Source organism: Sus scrofa, chromosome 14 (genome assembly GCF_054392235.1).
Source record: "Sus scrofa isolate SSC_HxYL_T2T_F1_AM1 chromosome 14, Sscrofa_HxYL_maternal_Yorkshire_Landrace_v2.0, whole genome shotgun sequence".
Classification (NCBI taxonomy): domain Eukaryota; kingdom Metazoa; phylum Chordata; class Mammalia; order Artiodactyla; family Suidae; genus Sus; species Sus scrofa.
The window spans coordinates 99,752,639-99,772,769 of NC_139396.1; the positions used below are offsets into that span (position 1 = coordinate 99,752,639).

General features: G+C 39.9%; 1 protein-coding gene across 20 annotated transcripts in view; it reads left to right on the plus strand.

Annotated features, from left to right (window-relative positions):
• Positions 1–20,131, plus strand: part of KAT6B (lysine acetyltransferase 6B) — a 221,649-nt gene that overhangs the window by 154,792 nt on the left and 46,726 nt on the right. For 7 of the 20 annotated variants that reach the window (XM_084997366.1, XM_084997365.1, XM_013983356.3 and 4 more), the window contains 6 exons: positions 284–392; positions 10,182–10,297; positions 10,532–10,613; positions 13,064–13,196; positions 16,040–16,971; positions 17,942–18,063. In XM_084997366.1, the coding sequence (XP_084853492.1) occupies positions 284–392; positions 10,182–10,297; positions 10,532–10,613; positions 13,064–13,196; positions 16,040–16,971; positions 17,942–18,063 (1,494 nt within the window). The remainder of the gene's footprint in view (positions 1–283; positions 393–10,181; positions 10,298–10,531; positions 10,614–13,063; positions 13,197–16,039; positions 16,972–17,941; positions 18,064–20,131) is intronic. The other 13 variants (XM_084997368.1, XM_021072866.2, XM_084997367.1 and 10 more) reach the window with 3 other exon arrangements.

Here is a 20,131-nt window from a genome sequence, read left to right on the forward strand (position 1 = left end):
TAAAGGTTTTAAATTTCATTGGCTTAGTAAAAATTACTTCCGAATCTTATATATTACATTTAAATGCATTATTCAGGCAATACTTTATATCAAATAATTTGAGAGTGTTTTTTTTATTAGCAAAAAATGTTAGGCTGAATACCTTATTTCAGTAGTTTTTCTTTGGTAAAGAAATGTATAAGGAGCTTTTGATTTTTTTAAAAGAAGCTTTTGATTTTAATGTTTCATGTTTAATTTTGAAATGGAAAACTAATGGTGTTTTTTCATTTCAATTTTGTCACAGCCCCGTGCCGATCCCATTCCAATATGTAGCTTCTGTCTGGGGACAAAAGAATCAAATCGTGAAAAGAAACCAGAAGAACTCCTTTCTTGTGCAGATTGTGGCAGTAGCGGTAAGTTAGTATTTTTTATATGTGTGTACAGTGACTCCCTATTATGGTTACATGGATTTCTCTGTCAAAACAATACTTGTTATTTAAAGCAATTATTTGGTAATAGTGTAAATTTTAAATTTAAAAAGTAAGCGTAGGTAGGGGAGGGATAAGTGTGAGTGTATTATTAGCACTGTCAGAAAAAAATGTTATGTGGAGTTCCTGTCGTGGCACAGCGAAAACGAGTCTGACTAGGGACCATGAGGTTGCAGGTTCGATCCCTGGCCTCGCTCAGTGGGTTAAGGATCCAGCATTGCCGTGGGCTATGGTGTAGGTTGCAGATGCAGCTTGGATCCCATGTTGCTGTGGCTGTGGCATAGGCCGGCAGCAACAGCTCCAATTGGACCCCTAGCCTGGGAACCCCCATGTGCCACTGGTGCAGCCCTGAAAAGACAAAAAAAAAAAAAAAAAAAAGAAACAAAAAATGCTGGGTGTGTATTAATATTTTAAATTAAACTTTGTTATCATACTAGCATTGATAATTCAGTGTGGAGTATTCCACATTGCAGGTAAATTCAAGCCAGAGAATTCTAAACTTTCAAGCTGAATACACTAGAACCACTTGTTTTCTATAACCTGAAGTCTCAACTATGTAATGGACATTTAAGAGATATTTGACTTGGAATATATAGTGTTTCAGGTCCTGACACCTACTGGTGAAATTTAGTATTACAGCCCGGCTCTGTGTGACCGACTGAAAGGCATGGACAGTGTTCTGGAAACTGCAATGATAGAATCAAAAAGTCATCAGGCATTCATCAAAATCATATTGCCCAGAATAAGATAGGAAAAGGGTGGTCTTTGTAGAAGGTGATATTGAAATCAAGGATGTGCTGGGTAGGGGCACTGGGCCACTGGCAATTTGCAGTACCCAAGATGCTTTCAAGGATACTGTCACCTCTGCCTTTTTCTCAGCATAGGATTTTAAGACCGCACCTCCAGGTTTAAAATGGAAATTAAAAGTCAAATTGTGCTTACATTAAAAGAATTTTTCTTAACCATCCAGTCTTCCTTCTTGTTAAGCAGGTGGTAAGTTGCCTAGGTGAAATGTATATGGTTATATGTATGTATGTATGTACATACACATGTACTCATACATATATACGTACACACACACTTACATATATATGTGTGTGTGTGTATATCTCAATAAAGCGAGTGGTACTTACTGGGTTTTTAAAAATTAATCTCTGTGTTAATCTTTAAATTTCCCTCTCCCAGCCTACTGAACGCCCCCCCCGTGTTATTTTAAAATTAATTACCAAGTATTTCTCTAGTTATAGTTAATTCTTTAAAAAAAAAAAAAAAGAATCTGCAAAGCACAATAGCATACTCTCAGTTAGGAAGTCAATACGGTATAGTGGTTAAGAGAACTAGAGAGCCAGCCATCGCTCCACTATCTTGAATGAGTTACTTAACCATTCTAAGCCTCAGTTTCCTCATTAGAAAACTAGAGATCGTGGTAGCACCTACCTCTTGGGTTGTATGGAAGTTAAAGGAGGGAAAGAACACTAGTAAATAGCCTAACTCAGGGTCTACAGCAACTCGGGTAAGTGTACCATAAATGTCGGCTGTTAGGTTTTTGAGCATGTTTGATACTGTTGTCCTTGATTGCTGAAAGTAATTTAAAATCTTATCATTTATGACAGCTGCTTGATGGTTGGATAGAGGAAATGTTTCACACTGAGGCATGACACTGTTGTGTAATGATTCTTCCTCTTCCTAGGAAGCTTAACTTGATAGACCCTAAATGATTCTGCAGCTTTCAGGACCTGACTAGGAGGGGAGAGCCTTGGAAATAAGATATTGCAGACTCTGTCTGAGAAATGCTTTCTGACAGTCTTTTTGATAGGCTTTACAGATTCATTAAAACTCTTTCACCTGCCTGTGGTTATCGTGGATAGTGACAAAAGGGCATGGAAACATTATCTGTGTGTTCAGTTTAATAAATTTCAATCCTATAGTCTCCTTATAAATTTCAATCCTATAGTCTCCTTGCTTTATCCTGTTGAGGTAGTGCCTCACTCATCAGTTCTGACTCTCTGGTTATCTTTTGGGTTTTCCCATGAGGCTCATTCTGAATGAATTATTGTTTTGTGTGACTGCCTGATCAGTTTAGTGGTGTTTACTTGGCTTGGGTTTACCCTTTGTGATTTTTAAGGTGGTCCCTTAAAAACGTTCTTAACTGTTTTATTTCTTGAGTATCTGTTTGTCTGGGTGCCTAGACAGATTAAAGACATACTTAAATCTGGGAAGAAAAGTTCCCTTCATATATTTCCTTACATCTGGTGATACACTTACTGAGTTGATAAGAGATTGCTATCTTCTAGATCATAACTTCAAGGCCTCTTTCACAGGGTATAAAGGTGTAATTCTAAACAGGGAGATCTTAGATTTTCTGATGTAACCAATCTCCCATAGTCTTTCCCAGACTGAAGGGCTGCCAAAGGAGAGGTTTGGTCTCCTTTATACTTTGAGGTCACTTAAATTATTTCCCTCCTTGAAGTTTCTTACTTTGCCAGGGTGCGTAAGTGTAGTGTTGTATTTTCTCGTTTCCAAAATAATCTCTTATTTTCGCTTTTAACAAATAGAGAAGAAGGGGTTGAAGATGGTGTTTAAAAGACTAATGTCTAGAGTCATTTTGTGAGCCAGTTTTCCCCCCTCCCTTCAAGTAGAAGGAAGGAGCCAGAGACTTTGGAGTTGAGGTATGGGTCATGGCAGAAATTCAAGCCCTGGGGTCATCATGTCCCTTTGTTCGGGATACGGGATGGCTCAGAGTGCTTCTCTGGATTCCGCAATGTGATCTGGCTCTAGTGTTAAGGTTCACTTAATCTTCCCTTGAATGTACTGTGCCATTCTGGACTTAGCTACTTTAGTTAAAAAGACAAAAAATCCCCAAAAACATTGTTCCTGGAGTTCCCGTCGTAGCTCAGCGGAAACGAATCTGACTAGTATCCGTGAGGATGCAGGTTCGATCCCTGGCCTTGCTCCGTGGGTTAAGGATCCAGCATGGCTGTGAGCTGCAGTGTAGGTTGCAGACGCAGCTTGGATCTGGTGTTGCTGTGGCTGTGGTGTAGGCTGGCAGCTACAGCTCTAATTCAACCCCTAGCCTGGGAACCTCCATATGCTGCAGATGCGGCCCTCAAAAAAAAAAAAAAAACCCACGTTGTTCCTAACTTGAGGAAATGCACTGAAGACATTTACTTCACCTAGGGGATCACAAAAGTGGACTTTGTTATTTTCTGGTCTTTAAACAGAAGGATCAAAGTAAAATATGGTTCTTCTTAGAGAGCTTGGCTGGGGGAGTACTTGTAGATATCATGCTCTGTTGTGAGAGGTTGGTGATTATAGGGAAAAAAGAATAAAATAAGCTAGCCTGGCCCAACAGTATCCTCCAATAATGATGGGAGCCCTGTCGTCATGCTTCAGTCGAGCTTCTCAAGTGGGAATTACAGAGTGGCTGGTACCCCTGGTCGGCCTTATGGAAGTGGCCACTGTCTCATACTCCAAAGAGTCCATTGATTCTAGGATTGAGTTGAAACTGTTTGTAGTGATCAAAGGAATCCCTAATGTAAGATGTTTCTGTGAAAAAAATACCCATGACAGTATAAAACCCAAAAAAAGGAAATATAGATGGCAGCCCATAAGGAGAATCATTCTTTTTGTTTTGTTTTTTGTTTTTTGTCTTTTTGCTATTTCTTGGGCCGCTCCCTTGGCATATGGAGGTTCCCAGGCTAGGGGTCCAATCGGAGCTGTAGCCACTAGCCTACGCCAGAGCCACAGCAACACGGGATCCGAGCCGCGTCTGCAACCTACACCACAGCTCACAGCAACGCCAGATCGTTAACCCACTGAGCAAGGGCAGGGACCGAACCCGCAACCTCATGGTTCCTAGTTGGATTCGTTAACCACTGCGCCACGACGGGAACTCCAGGAGAATCATTCTTAAATGTGTTTCCCATATGTGCCTGTTGGGTTTTAGTCACCTCTATCTCAAGTACCATTTGTATGATGTCACATTTACACACTGCTTAGATTTCACAGACCTAAGTAATAAGTGTTTCCTTCTGCTTACATCATAAAGTAAAGCCAATTAGAAATTTCTCTGTTTTTAAGATGGCTCAGTGCCGCAAATGGGCAGTATTTTCTTTAACTCTGTTTTTCCTGCTAAGAGTTCTTTTGAAAAAATAATTCGAGTTTGCAGGTGGTAAGAACGTGAAGTGAGGTCCATAGTGCAAGGGCCACAAATACGATGTTACAGTCCTTTTCTGCTTGCTGGCTGTGTAACTGCACCTTTATACGTTTGTAAAATTTGGAGGGTGACCTCTGCATTCTGCATCCACAGAGCTGTATGAGGATCCAGCAAGTTAATGATATGAAGATTATCAGTAACTATAAAACATTACACAAACATGAAGGATCATTTGAACCACTAATTCGAATGTGAGAATCATCATAGAGGCTTCAGGTCTATGGAAGTGTTGGGACTAGGACGTGATTTTTACTTGACTTTCATGGATCAGCCTACTTTGAAATTAACACTGTTATATTCTCTTTGCCTCATTAAGACCAAATTATCTTTAATTAGCTTCACATAAGTATTAGATATTATACCAAATGAAATTTTGTGTCTGCTGCTCAGATTGCTGGGTGGTTAAATCTTACTTACAGATGAGTTGTGTGCATGTGTGTTTTCAAATTAGCAAATGTAAGATAAGTGCACAGTTCAAAAATTACAGCATCATTTTAAGTGGAAGCTCATTGAAACTGGATATAAAAAGGCTGCTGTGATGCAGCTGGGAGAGCGGGAAGATCACCTTTGTGGAGTAAAGAGACGGGGGCGTCCAATATCAGTCAGTCCACCCCCAAGAGACCTGAAGCCTCTCCTGGATTTGTCTTTATTTGTGTGTTAACCCTGAACAAAGCTTGCCTGCCCTCTGCTCCCAGAGTGTGCTGGTAGGTATATGTATATGGGTGTACAGGTATATACATTTTTTTGTCTTTTGAGGGCTGCACTCGAAGCATATGGAGGTTCTGAGGCTAGGGGTCCAATCGGAGCTGTGGCTGTCGGCCTACACCACAGCCACAGCAGTGCCGGATCTGAGCCATGTCTGTGACCTACACCACAGCTTACAGCAATGCCGGATCCTTAACTCACTGATCAAGGCCAGGATCTAGCCCGCAACCTCATGGATTCTAGTTGGGTTTGTTAACCACTGAGCCATGACGGGAACTCCCCATATTTTTTTAAATGACTCCATTTCTTAAGGTCACTGTGAGAAAATGCCCTAGGGATTGGTTTAGTCATCCTCTTTCACATTGACTGGTCACAGACTGAATAAGTTTGGAAGAAGACAGATGAATAGAAAGAAACCCAGAGGTGGAATCCAAAGAGGAATAGACAGGGAGAAAAGGGGAAGGGTTGGGGAGCCCCACCCTCCAGAAGCCCAAAGCTGGATGCCTATCATCCAAGCAGAGAAACAGGAAGCAGAAGCCTTGCTTCTGGCCTTCTTCATTTCTTTAAAATTGTGCTGGTATGATTAACAGTGACCTACGTGTATCTACTTTGTCAAAATTGATTGGACGTTTTCCAGTCTGTACCAAATACTCCTCAGCCATACTTGACTTGTTAGGAAACTTTTTCCTTGAAATGTTTTCTTCCTTTGGCTTCTGTGACTACACTTCTCTCTACACTTCTACATCTTTTGTTAGCTCCTTTGCCTCTGTTCATCCCTTTGATGTTTCTTCAAGCTTCTGTCCTTGGCCCTATGTTTTCTCACTTCACTTCTTAGCTTCTACTGAGTTCCAAACCCTTAGATATAAACGCATCCAGAACTTTTCTACTTGACACACCATAGGCTCCTCAGAGTTAATATCCAAAACGGTTTATAAACCTTATACTGCTCTTTCCCCCGCCCCAAAACAACCATCACAATCATAACAACAGATATCTCAGCAAACAAACAACATCCTGCTTCTCCTCAGGGGGTTCCCATTTCAACAGATGGCACACCACCAGCTTACTCATTCAGTTCCACAAGCCATCCTCTGTCCTGTGCTCTTAGAGCAAGGAATCACCTAAAGTGCATCAACTGTATGTCCTAACATATGTCCTACACCCTCACATACCCACAGCCCACACCAGACCCACTCAGAGCTGCTATGATCGTAACCTAACGTTAATCTTGACCCTCTGTTCCCCCATACCACAGCCTAAGTTACTTTTTAAAATTGTAAATCTAATCACATAGTGTTTTAATGGCCACCAGTTACCCTTAGGAAAAATCCAAGCCCAAAACGCTCTTCTGGGTCAGGCACCTGAGGCCCCTGCTCCACTGCACTGGCCCCTTCACATGATTTATGTTAAGCCTCTTTCCTCTCCTTGAGTGTTACCATATTCTCTTCTCCCTCTGCACACGTTCTCTTCCCCTTGCCCTGTGCCCCTCTGCTCCCACCTAATCCCACCAGTCCTTTGGGTCTCTTCTTCAGGAGAGCCTTCCTCTCATCTCCTGTCGGATTCACCCATACGTCTAAACCACCCCATCCTAATTCTTGCTGAATGGTTGTCTTTGCTGCTAGACGATGTGATCTGAAATGTCTGTCCTTTTCCTCACTGTGTCTCAAATGGACAGATGGTTGGGCACATAGCCAGTCTGAGGGACCCAGTGCCTTGAGTCTTTAATAGTTTTCCATTGCTGCTGTAATAAATTACCTCAAAATTGTTGACAGAACTCAGTTCCTTGCATATGCAGGGCTGAGACCCCGTTTTCTTGTTGTCAGGTGAACAGCATTGCCTGCTTCTAATGGACACCCATTTTACTTGACTCGTGCCCCCACCCTTTCTTCCATCTTCATTGTTAGCGGAGCTGGGTGGAATCCCCAGTTCTGAACCTCTCCTCCTTTTCCTTTCGTCTCATCTTTCTGACTCAGCTGGAAGAGTCTTTGCTTTTAGGTCCCCACAATTAGGTTGGGCCTACCAGATAATTCAGGATGATTTCCCCGTCTCAAGGCCTATACCTTTAGACACATTTGCAAAGTCTCTTTGGCCATGTCAGCTAATATATTTACAAATTATAGGGATTACAATACAGACATTCTTGGGGGTGATTATTCTGACTACAGAGCTCATGGTTTTCTCCCCCACAGTACTTATTCCAAAACTCATTTCTACTGGTTTATTGGTACTCGTTTAATTTTAAACGGTGCATCTTTGGTTTTGCTAGATAAAACTGTTACAAGCTACCAGTGCTTAATATGTGCTTGTAATAAGAATGAATGAGTGAGTGAATACCTCTCATCAGCTAAGTTGCAAACCACAAAAGTAAAAAACTCTAGAAAGATAAACCACCATGAATTGTGTCAGCAGAGAAAACCCGAATTTTAGAGGAAATTGATAGTTTATGGAATGGCTAAATGGGACTTAAGGAATTGTGTTATCCATAGCATTGTTGTCCTTTATCTAATTACAGTAGAGTGTGTAGTAGTATACCAAGACGCAGTTACAGTCTTTGGTGTTATTTTTAAGTCGGCTGTGAGAAAATAAAATGGAAATGTTTCTTCATCTGTCAGCATCCTTTACAGAATCATAGAAATTTTGAGCTGGAAGGAATCTATGGCCAGTTCTCTTGAGCTAATAAATAAAGGTAAGATTGCTGCCTAAAGAATAGATAGGCTGAAGCTTTTAGAATTTGGTAGGATAGCCTAAATGATAATAGTTGAGGTGTAATATTCCTTAAAGTGAGGGAAAGCAATGAGGAAGAATATTCCTTGCTCTTGACTGAAAGTGACTGAAATCCGTAACTTTCAAAATGTGTAATTAATTATTAAAGTAAGTATTTTTCATAGGATATCTGTGAGAATAAATAGTAAGCTGTAATATGATCTGAATTACCTTAGTTACTGAATATTAAGCTACAAAGTACAAAAGCAGATTTTAATGTAGAGAAAAATTTAGTGCATGAAATTGAGGTCATATGTGCTAGTGATGTATGACTTACAGGAAGTAATAAAAAGGGGAAAAAAGAGAAGTAAATGGTATACTTTTAAGCTGATGGGACTCATTTTAAGGGTGGAATTTAAATTACCTTTCTTTAAAACTTGGGTTTTTACCCCACCCCCCTCACTATGTAAGGGGGGAAAAAAAACCTGATCAAAGTAGGTCTTCCCCTCCCCCTTTGGAGTATATGTCCTAACCTCGTGACAAAGCAAGCTGTCTTTGTTTGCTGTTTCTGAGCAGAAAGAGGTGATTGATACCATTTTTATATATTTAACACCCCCACCCCCATTCATTTGAATGAGAGAAGCCCTTGTGAAAGAACAGTGTCACAGGTTAAATGCATCTGCCTGGGAGCCTCTCCTGCCTGAGGTCATAATCCTGTGACAACATTTTATTTGCTCAACATCTTAAATACAGATGTTTAGGTTTTGGATTTTTTTTTTTTAAACCCAGTAATAGTGTGCTTTTATTAATGGTATTGATGATTGATTTTGAATGTTTTTACTTCAAAAAGCCAAATCTCCTGGTGGGTGGAATTTTATGAAGCACCTGTTAAGCTTTAGGGAGGAGGACCTTTTTGGCAGGAACCCAAAGTACATATTTAAACAATGAGCCTGCCAAAGTCAGGAAATTATAAAACAGTTTTGAAATTGCAGATTCTGCTATTCTGCCTTTTTTTTTTATTTTTTTTTATTACCCCTCAGGTTTCTTTTGCAGCTTGGTTATAAGTTCTTTCACATGGGATTTACTAATGTTCTTACTATTTTAAGGCCAGAGTTAGAAAAATAAAATCAGGTTTGGAAGTCTCAGGTTTATGTGATAAAAGACCATCAGATTTTAAACTGAACTGCCTTCCAGAGACGCTAGGCTCGCATTCCGCAAACCTTTCGGAGTGATCTATTTACTCAGAGTAGCGTGGCTGGCTTCCTTGAATGACATTGCTCTTCGGGGTGTCCGGGTTTTCCTCTGTGAGGTGATAGCTGCTAGGTGAAAAGTGTGCCGCCCAAAACAGTGTGGGAAAGGTGACCCTCAGAAAAATGGGTCATACTTGCTGAGGATATGCTTCTTGTCATATTCCATTTAGCTTGGCTCTTCCAACTTCTTTACTTTCAAATTCACTGTTTCTGCTCCTACTTAACAGAATTTAAGTTCAGGAACCCAAGGGCAAGTTGGCAATTGTTTCTTCTTTGTATATCCCAGCCATGGGCCATTCTTGGTATGCCATTGGATTCTTTTTCTTTTCTGCATTTGTTTGTTATGTTAAGCAACCCCAGATTTGTATTTAGTTAACTGTTGTTTTAAGTTTTATGATTTCATTATACACAGAGAGCAGGGAATGTTTGAATTTCCACACTCACCTCACAGTCTGGCAAACCAGAAAACTTTGAGGTAGATGGTGCTTGATGAAGATGCTGAGGGCGAGAGGTTTAACAGAAGGTTCAGGAGTGAGAATGTGATCAGAGCACACGTTATCTTTCAGTTTTCCAAGAATTATGGTGGGAATCCATATATATCTTCCAAATTTCTCATAGGGAAAACACTTGTACAGTCTCTCTGTTGCATAAAGGGGTGGGGGGGAGGCAGAAAGGAAAGTATAATTTGGATTCTTTGATCTTTTTGGATTTTCCAGTTCTCAAGAATTTTCCAGTTCAAGGTTCTTTACCTAGCATCATCACCATGAGATATTAGGGCATGGGTGTTTAAGAAGACAAAGGCACCATTCCCATAAAGCAATTTGCTGTTTATTCTTTTAGGACACCCGTCCTGTTTGAAATTTTGTCCTGAATTAACAACAAATGTAAAGGCCTTAAGGTGGCAGTGCATCGAATGCAAGACATGCAGTGCATGTAGAATCCAAGGCAAAAATGCAGTAAGTACTTGGCTCTCAGTAGTCCGTCTCCGCGTAAATTGTTAGTGTTTAGGTTTTTCAGTTTTTGTAGACTGTTGCTATTTTCTTTTTACATTTTAAAATGTAAAATGTAAATGTGATATCAAATTTCAGTAGGGATTATATTTTTTTATTGTTCATTGGATAACATAAGAATTTGTGGCCTTTTTGCAGTTGATTTCAGTCTCAATTAGTCTCTAATATGTTATATTACAGGATAATATGCTTTTTTGTGACTCCTGTGATAGAGGATTCCATATGGAGTGCTGTGATCCCCCACTCTCCAGAATGCCGAAAGGTGAACATTTAAACCACATTAAAAATGTGTCTTATTACATACTCATTAGCCTTGTCCTACTGTCTGACAGCTCAGAAGTATACATTTAAGCATTTTTTCTTAAGCATTTTTTCTTCCCTCCCACTTTCCTTATACTTGTGGGTTTGGCACAGGTTGTGAGCAGAGAAGTGTGAAAGCATTTAGTTTTGGGGTAATGAATGTAATAAATACTCTCATCCAGACACTGGGATAAAAAGACCATTCCTCTCCTGAAATCACTCCCTTGTTAGAATAAGTTTAGGTAGGTCAAGAGTTTATAGAGTCCTCTCCATATTATTCAGTACAGTGTTGAGAGGTAAGGAATTACCTATTTTCTATGATGGTGATAACGATGACTCCAAAAATCCTGTGATAGGAGCCATCACCATTTTTTTGGCCATTAGCTGATAACTTTAAACATAGGGATCTGAAATCCTGTATGGCTGTATCCATATAGAATATCGATTTTCTTCTCCATTTATTGAGTAAGCTCAGCCTTCTTTTTCTCATATCATGTTAAACCTTAAACATAATTTTGCCTTCTTATCATAAAATTGATACATTTTCAATTGTGATTTAGAAAATATAGATAGACAAAAAGAGATAAAAAGAACAGTCAATTAAAAATTCGTTCCCTGCCCCCACACAGCTTCTTAATAAGAAATGGAACATTCTGTATATGTTTATGGTTTTTTTCCCTCTTAACAATAGATTCTCACATTCCCACATCATTAAATGTTCTCCTAAACATAGTTTTTAATGAGTGTGTAGGACTCCATCGTGTGCAGAACAGGGGTTACAAACCTGGTGACTCTGGGCCACAAAAATGTTTTGTTGGTTTTGTATACAGCACACATGCGTGCGCACACACACACACACACACACACGTATATTTTTAAGACCTCTCTTGACCACGTTATAGAAGAGCTGGTGCAATATTTTTAAAATTTTGAATTTGAGTCCATTGGTGCCCCAGTTTGCCTTGATCTCACTACTACCTATCATCTTACATTCCAGCTTGCTTCGATCACATTATTATACCTGGGTGGTTCCTGAACATAATTGATTTTGCAAACCCATGGATTAAAAAAACATAACTTCCTTAACCAGTCCCTTGTGGTGGATCTTACAAATGTTTCCAATTTTTTCCATCCACAATCATTGCCTTAAGATAAATTCCTTGGGGAAGACTTGCTAGATCAAAGGCTATGTACATGAAAGGTCATACTGGTTTTCAGACCAACCACCAGTGTGTGAGAATACCTCTTTCCCTGTATCATGACCAATACTCACCATTGCTGTATTTCATGGAGTCTATACTTTAAAAAAAAAAAATTTAACATCTTTGGAATCAGATGTATTTTATAGTCAGTAATACCTTAGATTCAATGTAATACAGTGTTATTATTTAAAAATTTTACCAATTAGATAATAGGAAAAAGGGGTCTGATAATTTTTTTTTTCTTTAAATAGTGAGATTGAACATTTTTTGTGTTTGGTTATTGGCTGTTTGTGTATCTTCTTGTAAAGTACCTGTTTTTATCCATTAATCATTTTTCTATTGGCGTTTTCACCTTTTTCTTGCTGATTTGCAGAAGCTCTTTATATTTTTATGCAGTCAAACCCATGAATCTTTTTCTTTATGGCTTCAGTCTTAAATGTCGGTCTTGCTTAGATTATTTAAATATCCATGTATATTTCCTGGTGCTTGCAACATTTGATTTTGTCATATAATATTCATCTGCCTAGAATTTGTGTTTGTAAAGGATAGGAAATAATTATTTTCCTTCCAGATAGAGAGCTATTTGTTTTGTCACCACTTAACTGAATCGTTTCATCTTTTCCCTGCTGATTTGGAAAATGACCTTTATGATATGCTAAACTTTTCAGTTTTTCTGGCCCTCAGTTCTTATCCATTGACCTGCTTACCTATACCAGGTATATTGCTTTAATTATTGTAGCTCTGCAGTACTTAAAACTTTTGTTTTAATTTTTAAAAACTATAATTAAAATTTTTTAGTGTAGAAAATTTTCAAAAAGAGATGATAAAACAAACAATTTTTTCCTATAAATTCCAAAAATTGATTGACTTGAAAATGTGTCCCTCAAATCAAAAGATACATATTATCTAACAGGTTGGGTTTTCACATATGTTTATGTGGCAGAGGGAGGCTTGGTGACCTGTTGGGAAAAGCCTTATTAGAAGAGGTCTGAAATAGGGCCAGCCCTCTGCTCTTACCACATTGACCCTGGGGAAAATGACCTGTAATGACAGTTTCCTGAGGAGAATGACAAAAGGGAATGATCCACTTTCTGGAGTAAAGTTCTGCATACAAGCATCCTTGGGCAGCTTGTTACAGCTGCAGTTTATATTTCATCTCTCTCCTAAAATGAAACATTAAAATATTTTTCTCATATATATATTAATTCAGGGATGTGGATTTGCCAAGTCTGCAGACCAAAGAAAAAGGGAAGAAAACTACTTCATGAGAAAGCTGCACAAATAAAACGACGATATGCAAAACCCATTGGACGACCGAAAAATAAATTAAAGCAACGATTGTTGTAGGTTGAGATCTTATCAAAAGAAATCTTTTATGTTGTGCTTTAAGATATAGTTGATTGTAACCCCCTTAGATTCCATTAACTTTTACCATCATTTTTAAAAACTCAGGGATGAGGAATATTTCTATTTTTGCATAAGCTATGGAAATTTTTTGGAAAATAATATTTTTAATTACAGTTGGCATTTTGGGTCTTCTGTTGGCAGTATCTGTGATGCTAAGTGATGTTTTTCAAGCACAGGATAGAAGCAGAGTGTAAGAATTGGAAATAATCGTTCTGCCTCCTTTATTACTGGCTGAGCATTTGAAGAGCTTAATTATATAAATATTTTTGTGGGCATTTTGAAAACAAGAGAGGGATTTGTTTCACATCTAGAGTGAATCTCTGTAGTTGCCCCAGATAACATTTTAGAAAAAGACTTCTCTTTTCTGGTGCTAATTCAATATTACAACTTTTAAAGATCCCTTTTATGAAATAAGAGCTTCTGAGATAACTGAGAATGACTGTCCTACTGTTCGCCTCCAAAGAGTTAGACAAGACCATTTGGTGTGTGCACATGTGTGTAGACATACAGACAAAATAGTATATTTGCAGTAGCCTGCAGTTCTGCTATAAGAGCCCCATTTCCATCAGCCTGTTGCCATTGGGATGACATAAAAGCCAAGAAGAACATTTAGCAGGAGTTACTTGGAGAGGTAGAGAAAAGATAAGAGGCAAAATGGTTGTCGTTTTTTTTCGCCTGAATGGAGTGTAGATTTGACTGTCAGCATTGGGTAAGGTGTTTACAAATGAAGTCAGTAGACTTGCATATCTGAAGCAGTTCTATCAATTAGACCGTTGCTCTTCTCTTCAGGCTTCTTGAAAGGGTCATTGTGATGTAGAAACGATAGGTACTCTGCACACCCAGTGAACACACCCCAGGTGTCTCATTCTCTTGCTTATTAATCTCCCACCCCCCATTTTAGCAGAAGCAATTCACTGTATTACCTCCTCTCAGAAAAACAGTCTCTTTCTGCACCTTTATCTCCTACAGGAAAAATAGAAAATGCACAGTCCTTCCTAGAGTGTTCTGTGAAACTTTATGAAAACCTTTAAACTGGTAGACATTTTACTTTGGGATTTGTGTTAATTTCTAGAAGCAAACGTTAAACATATTCGTGAATAAAATCTTTCATATTAGCATCATTTGAAGTAGAAATTATATGTTTTTGCATTCATCCGGTGTAAGCATTGTTCTCAAAATGGGACCGTATCCTCAGGGCCCAATTAAAAAAACCAAATTAGAATATAAACTTTCTAAACAAAGGACACAGCTGAAAATTGCATCTGGCACCAATCCTAACTTTTTGTTTGTCCAAAATTGTCCTTTTGAGCTTAGGAATTTTTAAGACAGTCTAGGGAGTTTTCCTTTTTACATGCTTTATAAGCATATTATCCTTTCTGGGCAATCGATTCCAGATAGAGTCCAAATGTAGCATTCTGATGCAGAAACATTCTAGCCTGGATGAGTTGTTTATTAGTAACTCTCACTGTGACACTAGAGATCTCCAGCTCGAACCTGATTTGGCTGAATCGGTGGCGTTGGGCAAAGCTCCTGGCAGTTGAGCTGCTTCTGATGAGCCTAGTAGCTTGCTCCATTGGTCTGCACCAGCCTCCCCTTCAGCTGACTGCCGAAACTGTTCATTAAATCTCTGTGTACAGGAAGACCGCTGAACTATGCTCTTCTATTTGTAATTACTTAAGATATTTTTATGATTCATAGATCATATCATTTTCAGGCTTCCATTTCTTCATTACTACCCCTCAGCTCAATTGATAATTTTTGAGGCCCATCCTTGGGCCCCAGCACTGCCATAATTCACATGCAAATGTTTGTATTGTATAAAATTCTGCTGCAAAACGGGTAGCTTTCCAAGGCCTAGCCTGAGGTGAAGGCAGGCAGCTGCTGATCCTGTAAGCAGCTGTGCTAGCGGAGTGACCTCCAGTCTCCATTGACCACACAGCTGTATGGGCAGAACCGGCATCAAATGAACTGAAATAGCAGTCAGAACAGTGTATAAAGATTCTGATGCCAAGTGTCTGATAATGACCATGGTAAATGTGCCGCTTCTTCACCAGATTTTCCATGTCATGTCTGACCTGCTGTAGCTTTTCTTTAATCATTTCTTCAGTTTTTTGCTATTGTTGTCCTTTTTTCAGCAATATTTTATGCTGTAATTAGTTGTCTCCTCTACTTAGAGAGTATTATTGGTTATCTTATCATCCTAAGCATAAACTGCTAAGAAGAAGAAGAGGGTATCTTTTAATTTTTTTTTCTTAAAAGTACTAATTTATAGATATAACCAAATTCAATTTATATAAATTTTCCATTTGAGTTAAAATTGCTTCCAACTAGAGATTAGATAAGCTTATTCCTTAGCTTCTAGAGACTACTTATGACTTATTTCCATTAATACTTTAAAAAAGACATTTCAGGAAATCATAATTATGTGTGGCGACGCAAGGGGGTAACAGTTTTATTTCATTATAATGAAAGTATTGGGTGATCTTTTAGTGCTCTCAAAATTTTTCTCACTCGTATTGCCCTTGGGTCCACATGATTCTTCCAGTACCTGTTGGATGGGCCCTAGGAGAGTCATGACATGTCAGCGTAGTTGCTGCAGCCTGTTTCAACAGTGAAACATCTAGGTGGAGGCACACACACACCAATAGGACTTAGGGTTGCAGTTCAGTTTTCTTAACTTGAAGCACATTTGAATGCATCTAGTTGCTATAAATTTGTTTTCGATACCTTTATCATTCTCTTATTAAATGCTGATACTATTCTCTAAATTTTTGCCTAGGTCTGTAACCAGTGATGAAGGATCCATGAATGCATTCACAGGAAGGGGGTCACCTGGTAGGGGTCAAAAGACTAAAGTCTGTACCACACCTTCATCTGGTCATGCTGCATCTGGGAAGGACTCAAGCAGCAGATTGGCTGTTACAGACCCCACTCGGCCTGGTGCCACCACCAAAATCACCACCACCTCCACCTACATTTCTGCCTCTACACTTAAAGTTAACAAGAAAACCAAAGGGCTCATTGATGGCCTTACTAAGTTTTTTACACCATCACCTGATGGTCGCAGATCACGAGGTGAAATAATAGACTTTTCAAAGCACTATCGTCCAAGGAAAAAGGTCTCTCAGAAACAGTCATGCACTTCTCATGTGTTGGCTCCAGGTACCACACAAAAGCTAAAACCTCCACCTTCTTCACTCCCACCCCCAACCCCCATGTCTGGTCAGAGCCCCAGTTCACAAAAGTCCAGCACTTCTGCTTCTTCTACCTCTCCCCAGAGTTCTTCCAGCCAGTCCAGTGTGCCCTCCTTTAGCAGTCTTACTAATAACAGCCAGCTGAAGGCACTCTTTGACGGACTCTCTCATATCTATACCACTCAGGGACAGTCTCGCAAAAAGGGACACCCAAGTTATGCACCACCTAAACGTATGCGTCGTAAAACCGAGTTCTCTTCCACGGCAAAATCTAAAGCCCATTTCTTTGGAAAGAGAGATATTAGAAGTAGGTTTATTTCTCACTCCTCCTCCTCTAGCTGGGGGATGGCTAGAGGACGTATTTTTAAAGCAATTGCTCACTTCAAGCGAACAACTTTCCTTAAAAAGCACAGGATGCTAGGCAGATTAAAATATAAAGTGACCCCTCAGATGGGGACCCCCTCACCAGGGAAGGGGAGCTTGACAGACGGAAGGATTAAACCTGATCAGGATGATGGTAAGCAAAAGGTCACAGCTCCAACCAAACCTGCGTCCCGTCCCTTTCCCCCCAACCCCCCCCGAGAAAAATCAATCAATTCCTATTTGTCACATAGGTCTTAGCTATTTCTCTTGTTCTCACTTCACTTTCATACAGAAGCAGTGAAACTTCGACCTTTTTCTAATGCTGACTAAACCTCCAAAATGTTGTTTTTCCAACTAATACTCTCCCACTTTTTATGATTTATTTCCATTTGTAGTGACACTAGGACCCCCAGATGCCTCCATAGCGTTGCTTATGGCTTTGTAGTCCCGCATGAGTAGCCACTGTCACGCTTCTGCCATGTTCCTCCCTCTTCAGCCACAGCGCCGCGTGGTCGTGTGCTGTCCGTGCTTCCAGCAGGGGGACTTGAGCTCCTCATTGCCCTCTGTCCATTGCTTTCTCATGACAAAGTCCATCCTGCTTCCTTCTCAACAAAGCCTGATCTGTGATTCTGTGAAGTGTGCTTTTGGATGTGAGTGTGTCTGCGTGTGTATTCACTTTAGGGAGAAAACTGATTCCATGGTTTCATTTAACAAATTGGCCCGTTAACATTTGCTATCCTTTGTAAAAACAGAAGCCAAAAATGTGTCATTTGGACAAAGTGGTAGATTTTATTATCTCAAAAGTGATCATGGGAATTCTTTAACTAGACATTGATATGACTTCTTGGTTGAAAAATACGGTTTTGCTCTGTATTGCTCTTACTTTCTCTCATTTATTTATTGATGCTATAAAAAGATGATAGTGATAATTCCAATAAAAATTGGGTCCAGCAGGGGAAAGGTACTGCTGGATCTATGAGCAGTGCTTAGATGTGAAAGCTTATAAAGCTTAAGAAAACAATCCCTATTTGCCCACTGTGCTAATTTGGTACCATTTTGGTAATTTATGGTGGTTATTCATATGCAAGTTAGTAAATACACTTTCTGCTGGTTTTAAATGACAGATACGGAAATCAAAATAAGCATCAAACAAGAAAGTACAGATATAAATGTGATTGGAAACAAGGATACCGTTACTGAAGAGGATTTGGATGTTTTTAAACAGGCCCAGGAACTGTCTTGGGAGGTAAGGCCAGGATCCCACACTATAGTAACGATGATAATACATAATTTTCATATGTGACTACTATGAAACTACTGCCTTGATTGTATAGAGAATCCCCTCGAAATCCTTTGTGGTTCTTTAACTGTTATCATTTTGGTTGACTGTACATTCAAAAGCAGTGACTTTATAGAATTGTCTCCACTCGTAAAAGTGGTAATGGCTCAGCTGGTCTCACAAAGCAGGCCAGAGTAGCAGTAGTTGAGGCAGATTTTGAAAAACATTTCTAGGGGTAAAAGAATAGATTCCTGATCATTTTTGCTCAAATTAAGAAAATAGCCATTTTAGGAGTTCCTGTTGTGGCTTGGTGGTAATGAACCCAGCTAGTAACCATGAGGATGAGGGTTTGATCCCTGGCCTTGCTCAGGGGGTTAAGGATCTGGCATTCCTGTGAGCTGTGGTGTAGGTCACAGACACAGCTCAGCTCACCTGTTGCTGTGGCTGTCGCGTAGTCTTGCAGTTGCAGATCCGATTTGACCCCAAGCCTGGGAACTTCCATACGCTGGGTGTGGCCCTTAAAACAAACAAACAAACAAAAAACAAAAAACAAAAAAAAAAAAAAGAGAGAAAATAGCCATTTAACATCATTAACACAGAGAGGAACATTGCTTTTAAATTGACCAATCTTTTTCCAGCACAGATGGCCAGCCATATGAAAAATGTCTTCTAATTTTAACTGTTGAGCATTGAAGAAGACAGTATTATGTAGCTTGATCAGTTGTAATCTTTTTTTTTATTTTGGCCATGGGGCATGCTGAAGTTCCCAGGCCAGGGATCAAACCCACACCATAGCAGTGACCTAAGTCGAAGCAGTGGCAACAATGGGTCCTTAACCTACTGAGTCACCAGTAATTGCAGTGTTAATCACTTCTGTTTTCACTCTCCAGTAATTTCTTTAAGTGTTTCCCTTTGGAGCTTCCTCCTGGCCTAGTGGTTAAAGATTCAGTGTTATCACTGCTGTGGCTCAGATTTACTCCCTGCCCCAGGAACTTGTTTTGTTTTGTTTTTTGTTTTTTGTCTTTTTGCTATTTCTTGGGCCGCTTCCGTGGCATATGGAGGTTCCCAGGCAGGGGTTGAATCGGAGTTGCAGCCACCGGCCTACGCCAGAGCCACAGCAACGCTGGATCCGAGCCGCGTCTGCAACCTACACCACAGCTCACAGCAACGCCGGATCGTTAACCCACTGAGCAAGGGCAGGGACCAAACCCGCAACCTCATGGTTCCTAGTTGGATTCGTTAACCACTGTGCCAAGACGGGAACTCCCGGATTGTGAATTTTTAAGACAGTAGGTTCACATTCCATTTCCAGGGCACAGTATTTGCAGAGAGACTCCTTACCCCGTCTCATTTCCTTTTGCGGGATTAGGGGGCTCTCTCTAGGCTGTTAAGCTTTATTCTTAGTAGCAACCACTTGGGCTAAATACTCATGCTTATTTCTACTTTAGGGACCATTGGATATTCCCGTGCCTCATTCTGCACCTATCAGTGTTCTTTGTATTATCTTTGGTGAAGATAAAATGTCAGATATTCCCCCCACCACTGAGATTTGAAGACCTTAAATATTACCGTTTTGGAGGCCAAATTCTGGCACTCATATACACACATGATGAACCTCAGGCTATTTATTACCTGAAAGTTACTGCTAAATCTAAATTCCTTTCTTTCTAACCAATCAACAATGACACTTTCATTCACAAACTTTTTTTTTTTTTTTTTTTTTTTTTTTTATCTTTTTAGGGCCATACCCATGGCATATGGAGGTTCCCAGGCTAGGAGTCAAATTGGAGCTTTAGCTGCTGGCCCACACCACAGCCACAGCAACGCCAGGTCCAGGCCACATCTGCCTCCTACACCACAGCTCACGGCAACGCCAGATCCTTAACCCACTGAGCAATTGAGTGAGGCCAGGAATAGAACCTGTGTCCTCATGGATGCTAGTCAGATTTGTTTCCACTGAGCCACAACGGGAACGCCCACAAACATTGCTTGTCTGTGTCAGGCACTGGGCCAGACCCTGGGAATATCACAGTGA